Raw genomic sequence first — 26,000 nt, forward strand, 5'->3', positions numbered from 1 at the left:
TTCGGTATGGGAAGATGAAAAAGGTCTGGAGACGGATGGTGGGGACAGTAGCACAGCAGTGTGGGTGCACTTGATGCCCCTGGATGTACACCTAAAAATGGTTAGGAAGGTAAATCTTATGTGATGTGTATTTTACCACAGTTTAAAAAAAAGGGTGTGGGTGGAGACTGGCCAGGGTAGGCCTCTTTGAGGAGGTGAGATGTGAGCAAAGACTTGAAGGAGGTGTAGCGGGGAGGCCAGTGGCTCTCTGGGGAAGAAGCAGCCCAGGATGGGGCCACACCCAGTACCCTGTGTTCACAGGACAGCATGGAGCCAGTGAGGCCCCCCTCCTTCCACGTGAGGGGGTCCTGGGTTCCCCAGAGGCAGGTGGGGGAGGGGTTGGTCCCCGGAGGCTCTTTGGCCACAGGGAGTAGGGAGGGGAGTCGATGTGCTCCAACAGTAAGCCCTTGGCCCAGCAGGAGCAGGGCCCACAGGTCCTAGCACTTGGCTGTCGCATCACCGGCTGCCCCTCCGCCACTTACTCAGCCACCCAGGTGTGCTCAGCGGTCCATGGGGTTGGGAACCGTGCGGTCCCCATGACCGGGCTTGAGAATAACAAGGTGTGGACCAGCTTCACTGACCCTGTGATCAGTTGGTGTGACACCATCCTGACACCACAGCCTGCTTACTCCCCCCCCCTCCCTGCTGTTGGGCCTGTACAACCTGGCTTTCCCTGCTATGATACCCTCTTCTACATGGCCCTGGGGAGGCAGGCGAAAAGCTAGGGAGAAAGCATCTGATTGTGGTCCTTTTCTTGCATTACTTGGAATAAGAATTTGGAATAATCAGCTTTTCCTGCACGTTTTCCAGATGCCAAATGACATTGGCTGGCACGATTGTTCCCCTTCCACTAGCCAGCTGTCTGGCAGATGGGGGCTAGGGAGTAGAGTGAGACTCCATCCTTTAGGAGCTATTTATTAAGCTCCTAGGTGGTGCCCAGCCCTGGAAATACACAACCATCCCCTCTCCTAAGGAAATAACTCAAGACGCGTGTCCTCCTGCTGTGCCAGAAAATCCTTCTGTGAAAAAAGGAAGAAGAGAACCAGCCTTTGTTGGGGTCCTTGTCTGGGCCAGATGTGGGGCCCTGTGTCCCCACTCCTCCCACCAAATGGAAGCTCTGGGACCTTAAGTGACAGGTCCAAGGGGACACAGCAGGACGTGCAGAACCTGGGCTGTCTAAAAGGCTACAGCCACTAGACCAGCTTCCTCCTGATTTCTACCAAGCTGGCGATCACTGCCTTCAAGAATCAGCCTTCCTATTCCAGGATGGCCCACGGGCTGGAGGGACGTGGGAGGTTTCACCCTCAGTGGCCAACGTAGTGATCCCCGACCGTCTGGGGGACCCCGGAGTCCCTGCCCCGCTTCTCCTTGCCCTGATTTTGTAAGTTATTTCATCCCAACCCAGGTTAACGCACCCACAGCTGAAGCCCAGCCTGGCCCTGAGTGTCATCTGACTGCTTACATCCCTGAACCTGGTTTTGGGTCCCAGCACCTGACTGTCCCCTTGACCCTTGAACTCTGCCTGCTGCTCCCTACCCTGCATCAACCCCAGGGTCATTGTCATAGGCCGGCTCCTGAGGCTCCCTGTTTGCAAACTAAACGAGAGGGCCATTCAGTAGGCTCCCCGGCCGGTTCGCCTCCACGTTGCACTTGGCACCTCCTGAGTGGCATCTGTGTATGACATTCAGCCTCACCCGCTGCTCCTAGCTGTACAGCCTGGAGAAACTCTCACACCTGCTTCCCGGGAAACATGACCGAGAATGCACGTAGCAGCATTTGTTGTAATAGCAAAACACTGGAAACCACCCAAATGACCTTTCATGGTGGAATAGACAGATAAATATCAAAGGATGAATTAAAAACCCAATGAGCAAAAGGGGAAAAAAGCAAGTCACTAAAGAATACGCAGTGATTTAAAAATACGATGTTCAAAAACAGGTAATAGTACATGTTTTACTTAGAAATATACATATAAGCAGTTTTTAAAAATAGGAAGAAAAGCAAAGGATTGCTTCACACAACATTCCAGATGGTGGTTACTTTTGGAAGGAAGACAGGGAGGACCTATGGGGCCTTCTCAGATCTGGTCATATTTAATTTCTTTTTTTTTTTAATTTATTTATTTTTATTTTTTTTGGCTGTGTTGGGTCTTCGTTGCTGCGTGTGGGCTTTCTCTAGTTGCGGTGAGCGGGGGCTACTCTTTGTTGCGATGCACTGGCTTCTCCTGTTGCGGAGCACGGGCTGTAGGTGCACGGGCTTCAGTAGTTTTGGCGTGTGGGCTCGGTAGTTGTGGCTCGTGGGCCCTAGAGCACAGGTTCAGTAGTTGTGGCACATGGGCTTAGTTGCTCCGCGGCATGTGGGATCTTCCCGGACCAGGGCTCGAACCCATGTCCCCTTCATTGGCAGGCAGATTCTTAACCACTGTGCCACCAGGGAAGCCCTTAATTTCTTAAAGAGTTCACAGATGTTTACTTCAGTGTGCTTCTTTGAAACACACTGTGTTTCCATACGGTTTTGTGTGTACGCTAAATTTCACAGGCACACACCCAAAAGGTAACAGGAGATCACCAAAAATCAGACCCCAAAAAGCTTAAATCAGTGATATGGAGAAAAACCTTTAAAATCTCCCAGAATGCAGGGGGAAAAAAAAACCCCAAAGAGCTAAAAACAATAACGGAGACAATGATGAATCTGGAAGACAGAGAAGACAATGGAACCTCAGAATTACAGGTTTTCCCCAAGAAGGAGCAAGACCAATAGGAAATGAAGCAATAATCAGATCCATAACCGAAGAAGGCGTCCATGATTCAAGTCCACACATCGGAACACCGGAAGACCCACGGGCTCTGCCAAGTAGGGGTCAGCCCAGAAACCATTTCACGTTGGCTTTGGAGTATGTTTCTGAGACTGTGTTTACACAGAGGCATGTTTGTTGTTCTGGGAATTGAATCAAAATCACGAAGCTCCTCTGAAAAGACCTGGCTGGGTGTAGCCGGCCTGTCCAGTTTTCTGGTTCTAGCCCTATTCATCTGCCATGTGTGGCCCCCTCCATCTGGGAACAGAGGCTGGCTTCGCAGCCAAATACCACCGCGGCACACTTGCCCTCTCTCAGGTCTGTGCTGGAACGGGGAAGATAGTTAAATATTCGGGATTCAAAGGGATTTCATGCTGCATGCAAATAAAGACTAAGAGGTGGCGGGTGTACAGTGTTGATGAAGCAAGTAATTAAGAACGGTAGTGGGGCTTCCCTGGTGGCGCAGTGGTTGAGAGTCCGCCTGCCGATGCAGGGGACACGGGTTCGTGCCCCGGTCCGGGAAGATCCCACATGCCACGGAGCGGCTGGGCCCGTGAGCCATGGCCGCTGAGCCTGTGCTTCTGGAGCCTGTGCTCTGCAACGGGAGAGGCCGCAACAGTGAGAGGCCCGCGTACCGCAAAAAAAAAAAAAAAAAAAAAAGAACAGTAGTGAAAGCATCATTCTCCTCTGTGGATTTGTTAAACTTGCAAGACCGTTCTAGACAAAGGAGAAGACAGTCTCTCTGGGACCAGAGAGAGAAGGAAGATAGGGAGTCTCTGTTCTCAGTGACTTGTAGGGACCTTTCCATGTCAAGATAATCTGGGAGATGCAAGGGCTAGCGGGGCACCCCTGGAGGCCATGGGAGAGGGTGAGGCCAGAGCTGGAGGTTGGCCTGCCCGCCCCAGAAATCCTCTGTGACGCCGGGGCACATGGCCCTGCAGCCATCACGAGCCCTTACTGGATGCCACCTCCCTCTGAAGCTGGCAAACGCTCCTCACCAGTAATTGTGCAGAAACCTCGCCCGAGGAAACCCCTCACCGGGGGTTAATGGAAGCCAAAGCATTTCCTCCGGTTCTGAAATAATGTAACCAAGGGGCTTAAATTATCCAGAAAACAGATAGCACCCTCAGAATATTTCTTCTCACTGCATTTTTTCGTTTCCGCTATGTTAGCCATTGCCTGCCGCCCAGGTTGACCTGGTTGAAATAGAGACACAGATGTAGAGAACAAACGTATGGACACCAAGGGGGGAAAGTGTCTGTGTATGTGTGCCGCGGCAGGGGTGGATGAATTGGGAGAGTGGGATTGACATATATACACTAAGATGTATAGAAGAGATAACTAATAAGAAAGTAAATAAAGGCGAAAAAAACACTTGAAATGAAGGGGAAATTCGCTTAGGCCCAGTGGAGGGCTCTGGCTCCTGGTGGGGGGGCAGGGGCGGGCCCTCTTGTCTTGGCTGGGGCTTAATTTCTAGCCCATCTCCTGGTGAGGCTGGGGCCTTGGCCCTGTGTAGGGAGCCTGAAAGCAGCCAGCAATACGGGGAAGGGTGGGGTGAACAGGATGAGCCTGTTGACTCTTGCCGGGGCCTAGGGTGGGTGGGAGGATGGTAGAGACGTTCTCACTGGCTCACCAGCACCAGACACACACACACACACACACACACACACACACACACACGTGCGCGCGCCTGATTTTTTTTTTTTTGTCTTTGTCGGGTCCTAGTTGCGGCACGCAGGATCTTTAGTTGCGGCATGCAGGATCTTAGTTCCCCCACTAGGGATCGAACCCGCGTCCCCCTGCAGTGGAAGCATGGAGTCTTAACCACTGCACCACCAGGGAAGCCCTGCCTGATGTGTTTTAAAGTGTTATCCTTTAAATTACAAATATGCAAATATTCCTGGGAGGGGTCTCATTTAGCTTTCGTCTAACACCTCAATTCTTAGTTAGCACTTTAGAAGGGATTAGTGGAGAGCCAGAACCTGGTGGGTGGCTGGTGGGTGCCTGGGCTGGGAGGGGAGCTCTGCCCCGGATTGCTCACTTGTGCTCCTCACCGCAAGATTGAGGATTCCACCCCAGGTGCTGGGGGGATGGATACAGGGAAACCCTCCCGGGACAGAATAGCGCCTGAGGGCAGGCCATGAACACACTCTCACTTGGCAGCGAAAAACAGAGTCACAGACTCCAGCCCTTCGTGGATTTAGGTCCTGGGGCCACCCATCTGCAAGGACATTGGATCTTTTCTCTCCATTGCCCCATCTTAACACATAGGAGCTACTGAATGAATGCTGTTCGAAGGAATGTCTGCAGACTCCCTCTTCAGAAGTTGTTTGCAAGCTTCGCCTTTCTGAGGGAGGGGAAGTAAGCCGTGAGGAAAGACGACTGCTCTAAACTTAATTCCTACCAAAGGAAGAAAAAGGGAAAAATTTTAAAACAAAACAAGAAAGTGAGAGAGGAAGAGATGAAGGAAAGAAAGAAGAAAAATAAAACTGTCAGAAAATCAAGTATTTCAGTATGGAAAAACTCTCTAGTTTTAATTCTGCTAGTTGTCTTAGATGGACAGGCAGACAGATAGGTGTATATATGCATATATAGCTTTTTAATTATTCCGACCAATCTTTGTCTAATCGCTTACATTACAGCAGGAACAGTGCCTTTTAACTCCACTTGCCCTGGGAAATGAGGAACCCAATGCTTTTTGTTGAGACAATCTGAAATTTGGGGACAGATTATTATTGTTACCTATTTTTAAGCATCATTTCTTTCACATTTTTATTATTTTTCAGTCATATTTACATGAGTTATCTAGACTGAATTCTACCTTTCATTTATTTCACCGATCCTGGTGAGCTTTCTGGTACCACTGCGTCCCCCCATTCTGGAGCTTTTTATTTTAATTCATCTGTTTGTCAACTGAGCAATTGTTTAGGAAGACTGGATGCTCTGTTTTCAGTTTCTGCTGAGAGGATCCACGCACCTCTGGGGGATGAGGATCGCAGCCCTCTTCTGATGACAGAGGCAAGTGGAGGTGTCATCCTAGGCACACAGGACGGCAGGTGATGCCGTCTCCACAGGCTGCCTCTGGTTACACATGTGTGACACAGGCTTGTGACCTGCTTCTGCCCTGCTCGCTTCTCACCCTAAACAAACCTGCACAGTCACATCCATGCCACAGTCACACACGTCGTATAAATGCCGCATCTCCATCCTGCTTGAATAGGGTAGCAGATAATCCAACTGTAAAGTCGTATGGCCCTAATCTGGTTTGACTGGACAGATAGCATTTCTGCCATAAAGTAATGCTGAAAATAAATGTGCGCGTTACATTAGCACATCCTGTGTTGACTCGCCTTGCTGAGTATCAGCTTGTTGCCCTCGGCAGTAACCATGGCTTTTCATACTCAGCTTGTCACCACGGAAACCTGGTCACTGAGTACTGCCCAGCAGTCTTGAGAGAAGCGTCTCTTCCCACGAACAGCTTGATACCCTGGGCCCTTTCTCTTTTCAAAGGGATCCAGTTCTGCCTGCCTTTATGCTGGGAAGCCCTGGTTCCCTTTGAAAAGTTGTCCAGGGTTTTCCCATTGTCAAAATTCTGACTCCTGGAGGTTAGGGGTGGGCAGTGACATCAGAGGGGGAGCTTCTCTCTCTGCAGGGGCAGAAATGTCAGTGTTGTGAACTCGTGCTGGTGTTTTCAAACTAACCATCACTTGACTAAGCCTTTCCTATCTTGCTCCACTACAAAAAATTTAATTACTGCTTTCTTTTCCTTCCCTACCAGCACATCCAGATTCAACATACCAGCCACAGACCGTTCCAACACCATGTGTCAACCTGCCAAGCAGCCCGGGAATTTAATAACATTGACACCCAGTTACCAATCTGTTGTACTTCAATTTAAATCAAAGTAACACATGCATGTGCTTTTAAGAAAAAATCCAATTGTTCTGAAGAGCTTATGCTGGAGGATGGCAGTCACCTGTCCCGCCCCTCCCTCACCCAGCCCAACACATATGGACTGCTTGCTTCAGTTCACATGCTGACTCCTGCCCTGACTTTTTTTTTTTTTAATAGATCTTTATTGGAGTATAATTGCTTCACAATACTGCATTAGCTTCTGTTGTACACCAAAGTGAATCAGCCGTATGCATACGTATATCCCCATATCTCCTCCCTCTTGCGTCTCCCTCCCACCCTCCCTATCCCATCCCTCTAGGTGGCCACAAAGCACCGAGCTGATCTCCCTGTGCTATGCGGCTGCTTCCCACTAGCTGTTTTACATTCGGTAGTGTATATATGTCAGTACTACTCTCACTTTGCCCCAGCTTCCCCCTCCCACCCTGTGTCCTCAAGTCCATTCTCTATGTCTACATCTTTATTCCTGCCCTGCAACTAGGTTCATCGGTACCATTTTTTTTTTTTTAGATTCCATATATATGCGTTAGAATACGGTATTTGTTTTTCTCTGTCTTACTTCACTCTGTATGACAGACTCTAAGTCCATCCACCTCACTACAAATAACTCAATATCGTTTCTTTTTATGAATGAGTAATATTCCATTGTATATATGTGCCATATCTTCTTCATCCATTCATCTGTCAATGGTTGCTTCCGTGTCCTGGCTATTGTAAATAGTGCTGCAGTGAACATTGTGGTACATGTCTCTTTCTGAATTATGGTTTTCTCAGGGTATATGCCCAGTAGCAGGATTGCTAGGTCATATAGAGCTATCATATGACCCAGCAATGCCCTGACTTTCTTGATTTATCAACGTTAGGTACTCTCTATCGACTCGACTCCATGCTCTGAAAGATGAGGAGCTGGCTAGCTTGGACTATTCTGCTTCCCCTCTCTCCTCCTAATTTTTGATACTGTTTTTTTGTTTTTTTTTCTTTGCGGTCTGTGGGCCTCTCACTGTTGTGGCCTCTCCCGTTGTGGAGCACAGGCTCCGGATGCGCAGGCTCAGCGGTCATAGCTCACGGGCCCAGCCGCTCCGCGGCATGTGTTGCCTGGTATCTGGCCCTGGGTTGAGTTAGGGTAGGGGGAATATTGGCTTGGTGAGTGAGAGTTAGGTAAAGGGGGTGGTTAGAGTGTGGACTCAGGATCGGTTGGAGGGTTTGTAATATGACTTTCACATACCTGCAAAAGCTGCATCACAGGGGAGATGTAAACAGCTTTGGCCGTTGGTTTGGCCCTGTGATTAATGGATGCCACATAGACAAATACAGAATCTAAGAAAACAACACTTTGTCTCTAGGTTAATTAATTCTAAGAGCTGAAAATCAATAAATAGCATTTAATTTCACAAACCTGTATATGATTTTGTAAGAGGGTGAAAAGGGCAGGTTCTGGAGCTATACTGCCTGGGGTCCAATTTTTATTTTGTTCTTCCCTGTTTGTGTCATGTGTTCTCTCTGTGCCTGATTTCCTCATCTGTAAAATAGAACTGTTAATGCTACCCACCTCATCGGATTTTTGTGAGAGTTAAATAAGTTATATATAAAATTCTTGGAATGGTGCCTGACACATACAAAGTGCTCAATCATTATTAGGGATTTAAATTTTTTTATCATTTTGTAAACATTAAACATCTCAGGGTAGGCTTCCCTGGTGGCGCAGTGGGTGAGAATCCGCCTGCTGATGCAGGCGACACGGGTTCGTGCCCCGGTCCGGGAAGATCCCACATGCCGTGGAGCCTGCGCGTCCGGAGCCTGTGCTCCGCAACGGGAGAGGCCACAACAGTGAGAGGCCCACGTACCGAAAAAAAAAAAAAAAAAAAAAAACCACCTCAGGGTCAAATGATATGTGAAGATCACATTTTGGTAATTTGTGACACCTCGACCCCTGGACCATCCAAAGGAAAACATTCCTAGTATCATGATCAAATGGATTTCTTTTTAACTCTTTATATCTTAAACCACGTCACAGTTTAAGTTCCCTAATATTTGGACCATGACTTTCTGGTATGATTTTAGTTTTCCCTTGGAGTTTTTTTATTGCCCTTTGTTCTCATTGACAAAAAAATAATGAAACTCTATGTCCTTTTATGCAGCTCCTTGATTTTACCTTCTATTGCGTGGAGACTTCTCTTTTCCTGTCAGAAACCCCTGCAGACCCTTTTCCGGCTCTATCCTGCACTACTTACTGAAAGCCGTCTTCATGGCATTTCCCTTTGACTCACCTGCTGAGTTGGAGACACTGTTTCTAGGATCTTGTCTTTCTTGTTTTTCCACCTCTGTTTTGTTGGAGCTCATCCTGAAGTAACTTCTTAAAAAGAGACCATGTATAGGAAAATTGGAGTCCTTGCAAGTCTAAAAATGTCTCTATTCTCTTGTTTCATTGACAGTTTGGTAGAATTCTAGACGCAAAGTCTTTTAGTATCCAGTGTGCCGATGATAAGTCTGATGCTGTTCTAATTCTGGTTTCCTTGTAAGAGACCTATTTTTCTTTCTGGAAGCTTCTAGGATCTTTTTATATTTATAACTAAGTGATTTTATGAGTATGTGTTTTACTTTCCTTTTCTTCTGCCTTAAATTCAATTAAAAACCTTTTAATCTGAAGTCTCATGTCCTCTTTCAGCTCCTGGAAATGTTTTTCTATTGCTCTGTTTCTGAGTAGTCTATTATTAGGAACTTGACCCCTCAAGTTGAGCATTTTTGACTTCATCATTTCTTCCACTTTTTCCTGTTTCTTCATCTTTGTACTCCAACCTTCCAAATTTTCTCATTCTTATCTTAGGGCCTTTATTTTACATTTTTATATTTCTGCATTATCGTTTTAGTTTCTAGGGGCCTTTTCTTATTCTCCATTTGTTCCTTTTTTGTAGCATGTTGTTCATATTTGATGAATGAGCCTATATATATTTTAAGTCCCTGAATTTAACTTTCCTACTTTATTCAGTTAATTACCAACCTATCCAGTTGTTTCCTTTTTCTAGAAGTGTGTAGAGGTTGGATGTCGTACCAGAGGTGTGGAGGCTTAAATGCCTTGGAAAAGCCATCATTTATTTGCTCATGTGCAGCTTGGGCTGGGCTCAGCAGGGTTTCTTTTGCTGGTGTCTCCTGGTGTCATTCATGGACCGTAGTCATCTGACAGTTTGACTGTCAGGGTCCAAGAAGCCTCACTCCTCTGCAGCCACTGCTGGCTTTTGGCTGGGGTGTCTTGGTTCTTCTCCGTGTGGCCTTTTGTCCTTCGTACGCTGGACTAGGCTCTCTCACGATGGCAGCAGTGTTCCAAACCGGTCAGAAGTTTTCACATGTTACTTCTGCCACATTGTACGTGTCAAAGCAAATCACAAGCCTAGACCAGATTCAAGAGGTGGGGAAAATAGACTCCACCTCTTGATGGGAAAAGAGGAAAATAATTTGGGACCGTGTTTAATCTACTACAACCTCCCAGGCAATGTCTCCCTCTGTCTTAACTCGGGCTGCCATAACAAAATAACATACACAAGGGGCTTAATAGGAGTTTATTTCTCACAGTTCTGGAGGCTGGAAGTTCCAGATCAGGGTGCCAGCACATTTAGTTCCCAGTGAGGGCTCTCTTCCTGGCTTGCAGACTGCCATCTCACTGTGTCCTTACCACAGAGGAGAGAAAGGCAAGCTCTCCGGTATCTCTTCCTGTAAGGACGTTAATCCCATCGTGAGGTCCCCACCCTTATGACCTCATCTAAACTTAATTACCTCCCAAAGACCCCCATCTCCAAATACCATCACCCTGGGGTTCATGGCTTCAATATATGAATTTGGGGATGGGGCACAGTTCAGTCCATAGCACCCTCTAAGAGCCAGTGTTTCTGTTAAGTAAGCTGAGTTGAAAGCCTTGAAATTTGGATATGTGTTCAGTAATCTCAGATGATGGGTATTTGTCAGGTATCTAGCACGTTACTAGCAGGTGCCGGGGGGCCTGGGGGGCTCCTGCTGTCATGGTGCTTTCAACCTAGCGCAAGAAACAGACATGTAAATAGGCCTTCATAAAAATGTGTGTGCACTGAAGTGGGAGACCTGCCTGGTTCTGTGGAAGCTTCTGGATAAAAGTAATTTCCTAAAGGCTGGATTTCATTCTCCCAGCCCAGGGAAGGAAGAAGAATCAGCATGTACAAAGGCCTGGGGGCGCGGACAGCTTAGTGTGGTCCTGGAGTGGGAGTGGCTATGTTGGGTGATCCCCAGTGCTGGCGAGAGAGGCAGGAGCTGGCGGAGCCCTGGGGTCTTATTTGCCACGTTGTGGAGTCTGGCTTGCCTGTCAGAGCTCCTGGGAAGCCAGCACTGTGTGTGTGTTTGTGTGTGTGTGCGTGTAGGTGTATGTGTGTGTGTGTTCAGGTAATGGGGTAGGGAGACCTATGCTGTCTCCCTGCCAGGGTGGGTGGACCCTTTAAGAGACATTCAGTAACAGGCCATTTCCCACGGCTTTTCAAGACTGGAGCTTGTTAAGCAAACAGAACGTGGTCCCCCTGAAGGCAGAGTCCCACGCTCTGTCCCCGGGGACAGTTCCTTTGTTTTGCCAACTTGGTTTGTTCATTCAGTCACTCAGTCAGCAACATTCCTGCCACGTACAGCCTCCTAGCTGGGTCCTGGGAATACAGGGATGGCTCCGGCACAGCCCTGCCCTGGAAGAGCTCACAGCTTCTTAGCTGGGTGAGGGTCTGGGGCAGCAGAGTCACGGGGCAGCAGAGCTGCTCTAATTATGCATAAAGTGGCACTGAAGGCTTCCTAGGGGAAGTGTCCCTGCCTCATGGAGCCAAGGGTGAAGGGCACTCCAGGTGCAAGGAACAGCATGTGCGAAGGCCAGACTGTCCCCCCACTCCCACCCCTGGGGTGAGGAGCGGAGAGCGTGGTCGCCTCCCCTGAGCTGACGCAGGTGTACTCCTGAGTCGTGTGGGAGGTGGGGAGAGGTGGTAACACACGGAAGGCAGAGCGGGGAGCAGGGGCAGAGGTCTTAGGCCGCCCCTCCCACATCCTCCCTGGAGGCCAGTGCCCTAGGCCTGCCCTTCTGTCCAACAGGCTCTGCCAATTACCACCTTCTCCAGCCACAGCCCTTCCGGAAATGCCGATGATTAGCGATTGTTATCATGGTAATTAAAATTCCCTGGGAACAGCTTGGCTAATATCCATCCGTATCTGCTGTCAGGTTGGCAGCGAGGTGAAATTGGAATGAAAACCTCGAGGCAGAGGAGCACGCGAGGCGGAGTGAGGCGGTGCGAGGGGAGGATTTAAGGCTGAAGCCACCCACACCCTGGCCTCCCGCAAGTGTCATGGGGGCTGTGTGGGTTTTTTCTTATTAAATGGCATTTTCAAGGTTAGCTGCTTTGCTGGCCTTATCACAGTGAACCACTCGTGGGGAGCAGAGCGTGGCTTTGCAGAATCACACGGCTTCTCCAAAAAGCAAAGGTTTTCCCCATCTGCGGCCCTAGACAGGATGGTTGGGGGTTAATTTCCACGGAGGGCTTTTCCCACCGCTGTTCTTGGGGACGGAGTCAAGCGTTGATGCCGGGCTGTGGGTGATAAGCTTGGATGCCCACAGCAGAAATCACATGATTAAAAGCTACTGCATTTTACAGGGTGGCGGCGGGCAGCAAGGCGGGAGAAGGTCTGAGGACATGCGGGGACTGGTGTGGGGGGAGGGGAGATGGCTGCTCAGAACTGGGAGTCCCTCACCCCTTGCCTCACCAGTTTGACTCTCCCACGTGGAAGGCGTTTTCCAAAACACCCGACAGTGTCTTGAATGCACCTCTACACGGTGTGCCCCCCATACCTAGTGATGCACCTGTGTGCTCTCGTCCCTCTGCCTTGGTGACTCAGAACATGCTGCTCCTCCAGCTGGTCCGGGATCACCAGCCAGTCTGGTCTGGTCTCTGCCCATCACAGCAGTATCCGGCCTTCCACCCAGACTGCAGCGCCAGCACGAGAGAAACGGACAGACCAAGGCCCCGGTACAATGAACTCACCTGCCTTCTAGACCCCAGGGAGGCGCTGCACGCCTGGCAGACCCGTGGGGCCATGGCCCCTGCAGCGCATAAATATCGGAGTGAATTGTATGAAACTGACAGGGGTTTTTATAGGTCAACAATGGTTGAACACACACACACACACACACACACACACACAAAAGGTTGAATATCAGTAGTTTCATGCAATTCAACCTAATACTTTGGGTCTTGTGCTCTTTATCCCGTTTTCCAAAAGCACTTGACTGATCAGTGTTTTTTAAGTGGGTGGTAGGGGTGGAGATGGATCGTTGCAACAGGAAATGAAGCTGATGGCACGGGGCCCGCTGGCTGTGATATGCCAGGGTGGGCAGGGGCAGCCGGGGCTGTGGGTCTCACTGGTGCTCGAGGAAAGACTGGGAGCACGTAGCTGCCTTGTGCCCTGAAGTTCAAGGTCAGGGATGTGCGCCTTGGCACGCCCTGCTAGGCACTCCCTCTTTATCCCCCTTTTAATCTGAAGTGGTAAATCCACTTGATTAATTACAAGAACTTGGGTGAAACCCTCCGGCCATTTTCCCAGGAAGGCGACAGACTATACAGATTGGGTCACGCTCCAGCAAACAACCCACGGCTGCCAATTCAGTCATTCAGCCGGTGTTTACGGAGCACCTACTATGTGTCAGGCGTGTGCTAGGAGCTTAAAGATCCAGTGTCGAGCAGAGACGCCCTGGGCCTCCCTCCCGGCTGGCAGACTCTGGTGGGAGAGACAGACAAAAATAAAGGACCAGCCAAAAGGTGGAAGCAACCCAGTGTCCATCAGCGGCTGAGTGGATAAAGAAAATGTGGTGTATACATAAAACGGAATATTATTCAGCCTCGAAAAAGGAAGAAAGTTCTGACACATGTTGATAAACCTTAAGGACGTTATGCTCAGTGAAATAACGAATACTGTATGTACGTCAAAAAGGCAAGTACTCTATGATTCCACTTAATTCGTAGATAGAAAGTAGAACAGTGGTCACCAGGGTTTGGGGGAGACGGGCCTGGGGACTTGTTTAATGGGTAAAGTGTCAGTTTTACAAGATTAAAAGAGTTCTGGAAATGGGCTACCCAACAAGGTGAATGTACTTAGCATACTGAACTGTACACAGAAATGGTTATGATGGTAAACTTTATAGTGTGTGTATTTTAACACAATTGAGAGTGTAATGTGGGGTCCCTGCCCTGAAGTCACTTAGCGCCCCGCTGGGGATCTGACTTTCCCTCCTGAGGGCAGTCTGACGATATACGTCATCACCTATGTACACTATACGTCATCACCTATGTACACTATATGTCATCACCTATGTACACTATACATCATCACCTATGTATACGTATCCCTTGACCCAGCAGTTTCACTCCTGGGAGGGAATATTTCCTGAGGCAGTAACCAACAGCCGTCTGATGATGGGTGTGCCACAATGATGTTTGCAGCACTGTTCAGAAGAGTGAAAAATTGGAAACAATTTAAACTCCCATCGGTGGCGGGTTGATTTAATGAAGTTTAATAAATCCAAACTATAGAACCATAGTTTCATGTGGAGACCGTGACTTATTAACACAGTACAACTGCCGTGATATATAGTTAAGTATCATGTAATAGCATCTACATGACCCTGTTCTTCCAAGAAGGAAGGAAGGAAAGGAGGGAGGGAGGGAGGGAGGGAGGAAAACTGAATTGTATATATGCCCAGGGAAGGGTGTAAGAAAATTCACAACACAGTGTTAAGCAGGGCTCTATCTGTGTGACCTTCCTCATTTTGCTTTTTTGTTATTGTCCTAATTTTGCACGATGTGTATGTATTTCTCAGGGGAAAAAAGGCAAAGCAACACCCATGGTGGGGGTCAGAGAGGCAGTGCAATGCGGGTCCTAAGCCCACCCAGACCCCACCATGCCCAGATGGCTTTCGAGGGCTTGCTTCACTTGGTCCCCCCCGAGGCCCAGACATGTTGGGGGCAGGAGGCTGGCACGCCCAGGGGAGGGCAGGCAAAGCCAGCACCGATGGATGCCCAGGCCTTCGCTTAGCAGAGGGAGGCCAAGTGAGCCCCTCACCAGCCCCCCATGGCCCTGGGCTTGGACACCTGGTCTCAGGAGCCACACAGCAGCTCTACAAGGACAGGGTAGCCTTGGTGGCGGCTGTTTGTGTTTATTTCCTCTCCCTATATGGCACCTCCCTGCCCTCTAGGCATCTAGACACTTAGCATCCATGATGGTGATGTCTGACCCGCTGAGGATTTACCCCCTGCTCAACCACAATTTAGCAAGCCCCTACTTCACATCTGTAGACTGTTGGGATGAGACTCTGGGAACCTTCAGTGTGGAGTAGAGGCCAATAGAATGGTAGGCTGGCCTTGGGCAAGTTGCTTAACTTGTCCGAGCCTCAGTTTTCCCATCTGGAAAGTGGGAATAATAATAGAGTTTCCTCAAGGAACCGTTATCACCAGATGCCTTTGGGAATGGGAAAGGAGACTGTTTAATTTCACACTTTGTGAATTTTAGATCATGTGCATGTATTACTGATTCGAAGAAATATCTACATATCGTAGGAGGGCTGCGAGAGGATCAGAAAGGGTTTTCCAAGGCGGCTCCAAGAAGCATTCATCTCTACATTATTCAAGAGCCACACACAAAAGCAGGCCCTTCTGCACAGGAAAGCTGGGAGGGAGGGCTGAGTGACTCGTGCCCAGGACAGTGTTTGGACTCAGTGGTCCTGTGCCTGGCACTCTGGAGCATAAGGAGGTGACTGCCGTCTACTTGGAGAAATAGATACACCTCACTCCACGAGGGAACAGTAAGTGCTACAGTTAAGGTTCTGCAGACCCATTACTAGGGTTGAGTTCCTCTAGGAAAACTTGCTGGGTAGGTTCCAAGTGGGAAGAACCATCTGTCCTTTTGCTGTGTTGGAGAGCCCTGTGCACATTGGTATATTAAAGGCTCTGAGAAGTCCTGCAGTAACAGAGCTTGGTTTAACTTGGTGCTTCTTAATGGACATGATGGAGAGCTCTTCTTTTTTCTTTTCTTTCTTTCTTTTTTTTTTTTTTTTGGCTTGGTCCCTGCTAACATCCCACAGATCCAGTTGGTGTAGAGGAGTTGGGGAGTGGGAAACACTGTCCTCTAGAGAATCGGGGCAGACTCTGGCCTTTTGATTTGATTTGATTTGGGTTCTTTAACGTCTTTATTGGAGTATAATTGCTTTACAATGGTGTGTCAGTTTCTGCTTTATAACAAAGTGAATCAGCTATACATATACATATATCCCCATATCTCCTCCCTCTTTCCTCTCCCTCCCACCCTCCCTATCCCACCCCTCTGGGTGGTCACAAAGCACCGAGCTGATCTCCCTGTGCTATGCAGCTGCTTCCCACTAGCTATCTATTTTACATTTGGTAGTATATATAAGTCCATGCCACTCTCTCACTTCGTCCCAGCTTACCCTTCCCCCTGCCCGTGTCCTCGAGTCCATTCTCTACGTCTGTGTCTTTATTCCTGTCCTGCCCCTAGGTTCTTCAGACCCTTTTTTTTTTTTTGACTCCATACATATGTGTTAGCATATGGTATTTGTCTTTCTCTTTCTGACTTACTTCACTCTGTATGACAGACTCTAGGTCCATCCACCTCACTACAAATGACTCAGTTTCGTTTCTTTTTATGGCTGAGTAATATTCCATTGTATGTATGTGCCACATCTTCTTTATCCATTCATCTGTCGATGGACACTTAGGTTGCTTCCGTGTCCTGGCTATTGTAAATAGAGCTGCAATGAACGTGGTGGTACATGACTCTTTTTGAATTATGGTTTTCTCAGGGTATATGCCCAGTAGTGGGATTGCTGGGTCATATGGTAGTTCTATTTGTAGTTTTTTAAGGAAAGTCCATACTGTTCTCCACAGTGGCTGCACCAATTCACATTCCCACCAGCAGTGCAAGAGGGTTCCCTTTTCTCCACCCTCTCCAGCATTTTTTGTTTGTAGATTTTTTGATGATTGGCCTTTTGATTTTAAATTGTCCCTTTTGAGTAGGAGACTTGGTCCCCTGGTTGTAAAGCTGTGCACGTTTGTCAGATGACAGGAGGAGGGTGACAGTGACGCTAGTGGGCACCATGTCTGCCGAGTGGCTGCTCTGTGCCTGGCACCAGTCTATGGGAATTTACATTCACTTGCAAGCCTGACCCTCATGGCCGTCCTGGGAGCTGGCACTGTTCCTGCCTTCCACCTACCGATGATAAAACTGAGGGTCACGAAGGTTGATGCGTCCAGATCTCCCGGCTGCGGGATGACAGATCCAGGATTCAAACCCACACATCTGCTCTGAGCCGCCAAGGCTTCCTCTTCTCAGAAAAGGTCACCTCCTTCCTTCACACGCTCCCACTCTTCTTATAAATACCCTGAGCACATTTCCTTCATCAGGAAAGAGATTACAGAGCACTTGGCGTTTTCTGAAGCAGGCGTTAAGGGTTCAGGAACCTTATTGCACTCGCTGCTCTGAATTCTCATCTGTGGCTCTCTCTAAACTCCGGGGTCCCGTCTGTGCCCCCCACAGAGATAATCACATCCCGAGAAGCTCTCGAAGACCATGGTCAGTGCCAGGCCGTGGCCAGCCCAGCTCTTCCCCTGACCTCTCGTCGCTCTGCCCAGAGTCTCGAGGGGAAGGGGCAGCCCGGAGGAATGCAGTGGCCTCTTGAGCGCCTTCTGGGAGGCGGGGCCGGCTGGGAGCAGGGTACAGGGAGGACTGCTCTGCATCCTGTGCTCTGAGCAGATGTCTCCCCCTCCAGGTCTGGAAGAGGTCGGGGGCCTGGTTCTACAGAGGGATCCCCAAGTACATCCTGCCCCTGAAGACCCCCAGCCAGGCCGATCACCCCCACTTCCGACCATTGCCCACGGAGCCAGCAGAGCAAGAGCCCAGAAGTACTGAGAGCAGCCGCATCTACACGTGGGCCCGAGAGAGAGGTAAGTCCCCGCTGCGCCCTCTCCGGGATGGCAACCCACATCTTAGCCATCAGCCAACCAAGCAGCGCCACATGCACCAGGCCGGGGCCCGCCACCCGTCCACGTGGCTCACACTGGTCCTTGGCCCTCTCTGTGCCCTTGGCTCCCCGCCTGCACCACGTGGGTGGCTGGTCCTCAGCAGGGTGCTTGCTCGCATCAGGAGGGTCCCCTGGGGGCCGCTTCACCAGTAAGCACTAATTTGGGGGCAGCAATGCCATGGACAGCACTATGGATCTGTGCAGAAGTGTGATGTCAGTTGACGTTTTTTGCAAAGTATGAAAATGCATCTTTCTAAGGCAGGTCTGTACCACCTCTTTTCAGTGCTTGTCTATGTCTCAGGAAGGGGGACTCCTGGCTTCCCTGGTCTTAACAAGCAAAGAGACGGTGTGCCCAGGGCCCCTTGGCGTTTGTGGTGACTGCACTGATGTGGGTGTGTCCTAAGTGGCCACCATCAGAAGGGGAGCGCGCCCCATGGGTCATGATAACAGTGCTTGGGGTGGTGGACGGCTCTCCACTGCTTTCATGATGCTTTAGTGCTTGTGATTTTATTTTCAAAGTTCCTGGTCTCACAACAGACTCTGGAGGTGGACAGAACAGGTAGTTTGTAGCCCCATTTTATAGATGAGTAGCCTGAGGCCCAAAGAGGAGGGATTTTCTCAGTTTGCTGTGGCAGAGCGGGAACCAAAAGGTGGGGTCCTGCCCTTGGGGCTTTGACTCCTTCTGCCCTGAAATGTCGGAGTTTCAGCCCAAGACTCAGGGTCTGAAGGTCCTACGTGAGACATGGCAGCCAGAGGGATGAGGGCTTATCCTGTTACTGGGGACGATGGACCCAAGAGAGTAGACATGGCAGCTGCTTCTGAGGGGCTCTCGAACATCTCCATGTTTGGATTACGACCTGGCATTTATCTTCATGTCACTTGGACTTCGGTGTTCTTGTTACAAAAGTAAGGCATGTTTATTAATACAGTTTTGAAAGTTGTCAAATGCTATAATTTAGAGGTAAAAGTCCCCTGTAGGTCAGCCCTTCCAGACATAACTGGCATCAACAGCTTGGTGTCTGTTCCCCAGATACTTTTTCTCGGCATCACTCGGGTTTTTGCAGCCAGCCTTCCTGCCTAATTCTCCTGGGCTCTGTTTGCCCTTCTAATTCCCATGAGTTCACCTTCCCTGCCATCACTGCCACAGAGCAGCCTCGGTGGGAACCACGGCAAGTGCAGGGGCAACCTGGGCAGTCAGGGGGCAGCGGGCAGCCGGAGGGGAGTCCCTTTTCCACCTTCAGCGCCGGGGCTTTCTCCTGCCCCAGCCCGGTCGGGGTGCATCTGTGTCCCTCAGACCGAGGCAAGAGATACGGCTGTGGAGGCTGAAGCTGGGGGACACTGGCGGGTCTAGAATGTTGTTTCCCGTAGATTGAGGAGGAGAGACCTTGAGGCCTCACCCCGAGGGGCCTCAGTGCCCTGTCTGCTCCAGCACCAGTGCAGCACACATGAGCACGCATGCTTGCACACACACACACACACACACACACACACACACACATGCACACACATCCCTAGGGAAGGGCAGGACCTTCTCTCGTCTCCTCAGCCACGCAGACACACAGATGCCCTTTTAATTATGTGGGCAAGGAGGCCAGCGGCCCACACACTTGGAGTTGGCACCGTTATTAACTGACTTTGCAGTGAGGCCGGGCCAGGCAATGTGGAGGTCCCCCCGACCCCGGTGTGAACTCGGTCTCCCTCCGCAGACTGGGTTGGAAGCCCCCCAGACCCCCAGAGCACGAGGCCGCTGGAAAGTGGCTTCCCCTCGCCATCTGCAGCCCCGTCACCAGTGGTGCGGGGTGCCAGGCAGCAGGCTGGGGTCAGAGCTGCGGTCTGTGGTCCAGATCAGAGCCTGTGTGCTAAGCCTGGCCCTCGTAGCACCCCATTCAGCCCCAACTGAGCTTGGGCCAGACAGAAACAGAGTGACCAGCACTGGGGTGTGGGCTCCCCCAACCACGCTGGAAGCTGTCTGCAGGCAGGGCCATGTCTGTCCTGAACAGGCCGATTCCTCAGCACGTAGCATGGGAGAGGCACAAGGTAGATGCTTATTAGGTGATTGAGTGGAAGAATGAAGGAATGAACTACCCACCTGCTCCGGGATGTTTGAAAGGCCTATGGAGGGATTTTCATTAGGACCTCAGGCTCCCCTGGGTCAGGGGTCTGGTGGACAGCCCAGGAGGCTGTGAAAACCACCTTGCTCTCCCGAGGCAGCTCTCCTCCCGCATCCCTGTCTCCAGGGCTAGCCCCACAGTCCCTGCTCCCATATGTGGAAGCTGATCCTGACACCAGCTCCCTCTCTCTGACCACCGCCCCGTCACCGGCCCCTGCCACACTCTCTCCTCTTTCTTTCACTCTCTCTCCCTCCCTCCCTCTTGGGCAGGTACACCTGTGTCTCCCAGCTTCTCCCCCGCCATCCCAGCTCACTTCACTTGGAAGAGGAAGGGGAATCAATAGATAGAAGCCAAGAAGTTTGCAGGCCACAGAGCAATCAAGTGAAATGTATTGATGTTTTTGAGGCAGGTCCCTTTTCTTCCTCCTTTAAATTGTCTTGGTTAATTTTTAATTACATGAGCGTACCTGATAAATTTTTAACAAGTTAAACAATTCAAAAGTCTATGAAGAATTAAAATCTCTCCTGCCATCATCTCCGAACCCCTTTCTCCCTATTCCTACCAACATATACTTGATACAGGGTTATGTTTTCTTTTGTTTTTATTTTAACAACAAAGATAGCCTCTTACCCATAACTCTGCGTGTTGCTTTTTTCACTTAACAGAATATCATGGGCATCCCTCCAGGTCAACAGATACAAAAATTTTACTTTATTCTTTTTAATGGCTGAGTAAAATCCCATCATATCATATATTGTGATTTAATTATTCACCTATTGATGGACATTGAAATGACTTCTGGCTTTTTGCCACTGCAGGCCGTACCGAAACACCCTTATATGTATATGATGCTTCTGTTTCTGTAGGGCAGGTTTCCAAAAACGGGTTGTGTGTTTTAAATGTCAATAGACATTACCAAACTATATTCTGAAAATGTTACAGTTTTTTTTGTTTTTGTTTTTGTTGGCGGTACACGGGCCCCTCACTGTTGTGGCCTCTCCCATTTGCGGAGCACAGGCTCCAGACGCGCAGGCTCAGCGGCCATGGCTCACGGGCCCAGCCACTCCGCGGCATGTGGGATCCTCCCGGACCTGGGCACGAACCCACGTCCCCTGCATCGGCAGGCGGACTCTCAACCACTGTGCCACCAGGGAAGCCCTGTTATAGTTTTTTATACTCACCTATACCTGCATCCTTGCCTGCCATGAATATTTTTGGTGTTTATCATTTTGGCCAGTAGGCTAGAAGAAAAATGATATTTCATTTTTCTAATTTGTACATTTGAACGTGTCTTCATGTCTTATTATTTATTGATTATTTAAGCTTCCTCTTTTAAAACTTGCCTGTTTAAACTCATTGCTCATTTTTTATTATGTTGTTTATTTTCTCTTACTGATTTGTAGATGCTCCTTAGGGGTATTAAATGGGTTGCAAACCTTTTTCTCCTTGACTTTATATTTTGTTTGACTTTAGTGTTTACTTATAGTATTTCACCAGTTAAAAACAATTTCTTTTCATTTTTGTGAAGTCAGATATGTCTTTCTTTTGCTTTGTGGCTCATAGGTTTCCTATCTTCCTTTGAAATGTCTTCTTCTACAAGGTTAAAAAATCTGTTAAATAAAAAATTTAAGTAGTATAAGAATAAAAGGAAATACTTAAATATGATAAAATTACCCAAAAAGCAGAAATGTAACACCAAATATCATATTAACTGATAAAGCACTGAAGCCATGTTCTATCAAAAGACAAGTCAAGAATACCTCCATCACCATCATTCAACAGTATACTGTAGTATTTAACTAATGTAGCAAGGCAAGAAAATAAAATAATCTGTCACTATTGGAAAAGAAAAAATTCTCTTATTTGCAGGTGATGTAATTGTATACCAAGAAAACCCAAGAGGGTCTATTCAAACAACCCACCAGGATTAATAAGAGAATTTGGGAAGTGACAGGACACAGAGTAAATCAATAGTTTACACCAAAAAATCAACAGTTTTACTCTATACTGACTAATTAGAACTGGAAAAATCCATTCATAATTGCATCAAAAATTGTAAAATGCCCAGAAACAAATTTTAAAAAAGAATTATAGGTCAAACATGGAGAAAATTATAGAATCTTATCAAAGGACACACGGTGGAATATTACTCAGCCATAAAAAAGAATGAAATCATGCCATTTGCAGCAACATGGGTGGACTTAGAGGTTATCATACTGAGTGAAGTGAGTCAGACAAAGACAAATATCATATGATGTCACTTATATGTGGAATCTTAAAAAATGATACAAGTGAACTTATTTACAAAACAGAAATAGACTCACAGACATAGAAAACAAACTTATAGTTGCCAAAGGGGAAAAGGAGGGGAGGGATAAACTGGGGACTTGGGTTTAACAAATACACACTACTGTATGTAAACTAGATAAACAAGGACCTACTGTATAGCATAGGGAACTATATTCGATATCTTGTAATAACCTATAATGGAAAAGAAACTGAAAAAGAGTGTGTGTGTGTGTGTGTGTGTGTGTGTGTGTATAACTGAATCACTTTGCTGTACACCTAAAACATTGTAAATCGACTGTACTTCAATTTTTTTTTAAGTTACTATAGTCAAGAGAAACAGTGTAGTATTGTCACCAGAATAAATAGAATATTTATATAGATAAGTGGAACAGAATAGAAAAATAATAGACCTAAGGATGTATGGAAGCTAAACATAGGTAGCTTTTCAGTTCAACAGGAAAAAAACTGGTTTATTTATCAACCAGGGCTAGCATAATTAGATTTCCATCCCATTCCATCTGTATCCAGAAACACATTGCAGACAGATTAAAGATCTAAATGTTAGAAATAACACAGTGAATGTATTAGAGAAAGATTAGAAGTGTTTCTTTCCTCTGTGTCAAACTCAGAGATACTCTGGCGCCTACAGGACAGGTAGGCTGACTACCTGAGTTGACTATGCTCTCCCTCCTGTGGACACTGGGTGTTGATTTTGGTCCAGGATTTGCATGCAGACCCCTTGGTGAGCCCCCTACAAGCTTACTCATAGCAGGACATTCATTCTTTCTGGGGTAGGGAAAGAATATGACCTGAGTTCCTCCTGTGACTGACCCTGGGTCTGACCTGGCTGCCTCTGGGGAAAGGGCTCCACCCTCCCAGCCAATCAATCCAACTGGACTGTGTGCTCCACGCTACTTTCCCTTGGCAGGTCCAAGTTTATGGCAGCAATAAGTATAGTCAGTTTTTGTGTACTCCCAGGCCTCTTTGTTCCCTTGTAAAATATAAGGTGTAAATAGTGGAACCAGTACTGTGGGCTCTTAGGCCTTAATCTCTTTCGAGTTGGACCCACCCCTTCTGCAGGCATCTTTCCTCTCAGCTGGATTCCCACCCTCAGGCAGTGTGTGGAAAGATATTTGCTGGGTGTAGGGATATTAATCTGGCATATTTGGGTAATAAGAGATTACATGTTTTTTCTCATATACTTTTTTTTTTTTTGGCCGCGTTGGGTCTTTGTTGCCGCGTGGGGGCTTTCTCTAGTTGCGGCGGGCGGGGGCTACTCTTCGTTGCGGCGCGCAGGCTTCTCATGGCGGTGGCTTCCCTTGTTGTGTAGCGCGGGCTCTAGGCGCGTGGGCTTCAGTAGTTGTGGCTCGTGGGCTCTAGAGTGCAGGCTCAGTAGTTGTGGCGCACGGGCTTAGCTGCTCCGCAGCATGTGGGATCTTCCTGGACCAGGGCTCGAACCCATGTCCCCTGCATTGGCAGGCGGATTCTTAACCACTGCGCCACCAGGGAAGCCCTTCTCATATACTTGAAAGCTTAGAGGAGGCAACTGCAGCTTTGGTCCAGCAGCTCAGTGAGGTCAGGACAGACGTCTTGATATTTCTTGCTCTTTCCCTCATGGTCACAAGATGATTGCTACAGTTCCGGCCATCACTATAAGGAAAAGAAGAAAGATTAAAGAGGAGGCTGGAAAATTAAGCTTTTCCCTTCTGCAGCCTTGCATTATAATAGAAGCAGGCTGGTACTTGGCCGGAGGAGCCTGACGCCCTGTTGATGGAGAGCTGAATTGATGTGACTGAAGTCGTTATGTGTGGCAGTTTTTCTCAGATAGGATCTTGTGCTTCTCTGCCTCCAAGGCCGAGGACACTTAACGTGATGGTGCTTATTTTCTTCAGCCCCCCAGTGCTGTGACTGGGAGACAGCACTGCCCTGGGTCTGCTCTGTGGCTGGCCTGCCCCGCCTTTCCCAGCTGTGGCTGTACACCTGTGATGGGGTTGGGGCAGCGCTGAAGCCCCAAGTCTCGGGTCCATACAGTGCTCCGGGGGTATTTTAGGATGTGTGTCCTTTTCTCAGATGGGAGCCAGAGAGTCGAGGTTCCTGGGAGACCGACTCCTGGATCTGTGAGGCTTTGCTATATTCACCTCTCTTAGGGAGCCTGGGGCCAGGCAATGGTTGGGGGCCGGGGGCCCATCGCCATCTAAAGCTTTCGTCACTGCCCTGTGGACTGGCCGGACTGGGGAGGCCTTTCCATTCTGCCCGCCCCGCTAGACCCCAAAAAGCCCCAGCTGAACACAGGCAGGTGCCCTGAGTGCCCAGTAGCCACGAGGCAAACTCCCTTTCCCCTCCCCACTGAGGCCCGGGTGCAATCCCTCCCCAGGACCCTCCGCAGGAACCCTCCCTCCTCCCACCCTCCGTCATCCCCCTGAGCAGAGCGCAGGCTTCCTGGGTGTAACTGAACAGAATGACACACTGGTCACTTCAAGGTCTGTTCTGGAAAAGTACTTCGAGGTTTTGGATTTTTTCCAGCTGGGTAGTTTTAAGAAAAATCAGAGTTTCATTATCACTTTATTGGTTCACTAGGTTTTAAACAAAATTTTTTTTAAAATCCCAAACTGTGGTTCTGTTTGCAGTCCAGTGAAAGCAAGCTTCGAGGTTGTTTGGGTTAAGCAGTCTGGTTCAGCTCAGCTGCAAATGTTTTCCTGGGGCCGCCCTTCCTGAATGAACCCTCAGCCAGCCTTCCCGCCCCTACGCCACCATCCCCTGTCCCCCTGGAGAAGCCGAGTCATCGGTACTGCATTGGCCTCAGCCAGAGCTCCTTGACTCACAGCCATGATCTCATCTGATGCTCAGAACAGCCTATGGGGCGGCTAAGGACGTGAAATTGGCTCTAAGTGATGGAGGACGAGTGGGGTGTCTGCCCAAGGTCACATAGGCTGCCGCTAAGAGGGCCTGGGATGCAGGCTTCTGAATCCCAGCCCACTCTCCTCCGCTCTGAGAGTAGCTCGGCGTAAAGCTGTTACCCAAGTCGCCACACATACTGGCTTTCCCCTTTCGGACTTGGTTCAAGGGTTTCTGGTTGCCAGGCTGCTGAGGAAGTTCTCCCAGAAGCAGGGATGGAGAGGTAGGCTTTCGAGGCCTGTGGGGATGGGGGGATATGGCAGCATCCCTGCTTCTCAGGGAACTCTCGGATCAGCTCCGTTCCCCAGCCTCTGCCCGTCCAGCAGCTGGTACTCAGCTGCAAGTCTGCATGCCCTTCAGTCTCAGCCTCTGCCCCCACTCTCAGGACCCATGTCCACACTGGGGGAGGACGCGATTGGCCCAACTCCCTCCTGCTCAGGGTGCCCTTTATGCATCAAGCCTGTAACCTGTCAGACATTGTAGATGGTGTGGCCCAGTACACCCAATTGAGGCTGCTTCCCCCAAAAGCAGAGCTGGGACAGAGCAGGGAGAAATTTGTATCTCTTGCTCAATAGCCATTGAATCACAGAATTGGGTGTTTTGTATCCTACAAGGCAGTGAGCTCCCCATCACTGGGAGCATTCAAGCAGAGGCTGGATATTATAGTAGGGATACTGTGGCTCAGAAACTGGGGGAAGCTTACTATGGGGCTTGTTACTATGTATCCAGAGTTATGACCCCATGTTGTGACCAGGGCTAGGGGGATGGGGACACAGTCTATGGCCCAAGATTGAGAAAGCCACATGGCTTTGAACCCAAGACCTCTGTCTCGTTAGCACAGAGCTGCAGCCGACTGAGCTAATAAGCAGTTTTGCGGCAGCCGTTT

The 26,000-nt window shown here is 48.9% G+C and overlaps 1 protein-coding gene across 1 annotated transcript in view; it reads left to right on the forward strand.

Moving 5' to 3' along the window:
- The window catches only part of RPH3AL (rabphilin 3A like (without C2 domains)), an 87,653-nt gene that overhangs the window by 46,408 nt on the left and 15,245 nt on the right, over window positions 1-26,000 (forward strand). Inside the window, 1 exon segment of the mRNA XM_065898039.1 lies at window positions 17,568-17,742. Coding sequence (XP_065754111.1) covers window positions 17,568-17,742 — 175 coding nt within the window.

The sequence above is a fragment of the Phocoena phocoena genome, chromosome 19 (genome assembly GCF_963924675.1).
Source record: "Phocoena phocoena chromosome 19, mPhoPho1.1, whole genome shotgun sequence".
Lineage (NCBI taxonomy): Eukaryota > Metazoa > Chordata > Mammalia > Artiodactyla > Phocoenidae > Phocoena > Phocoena phocoena.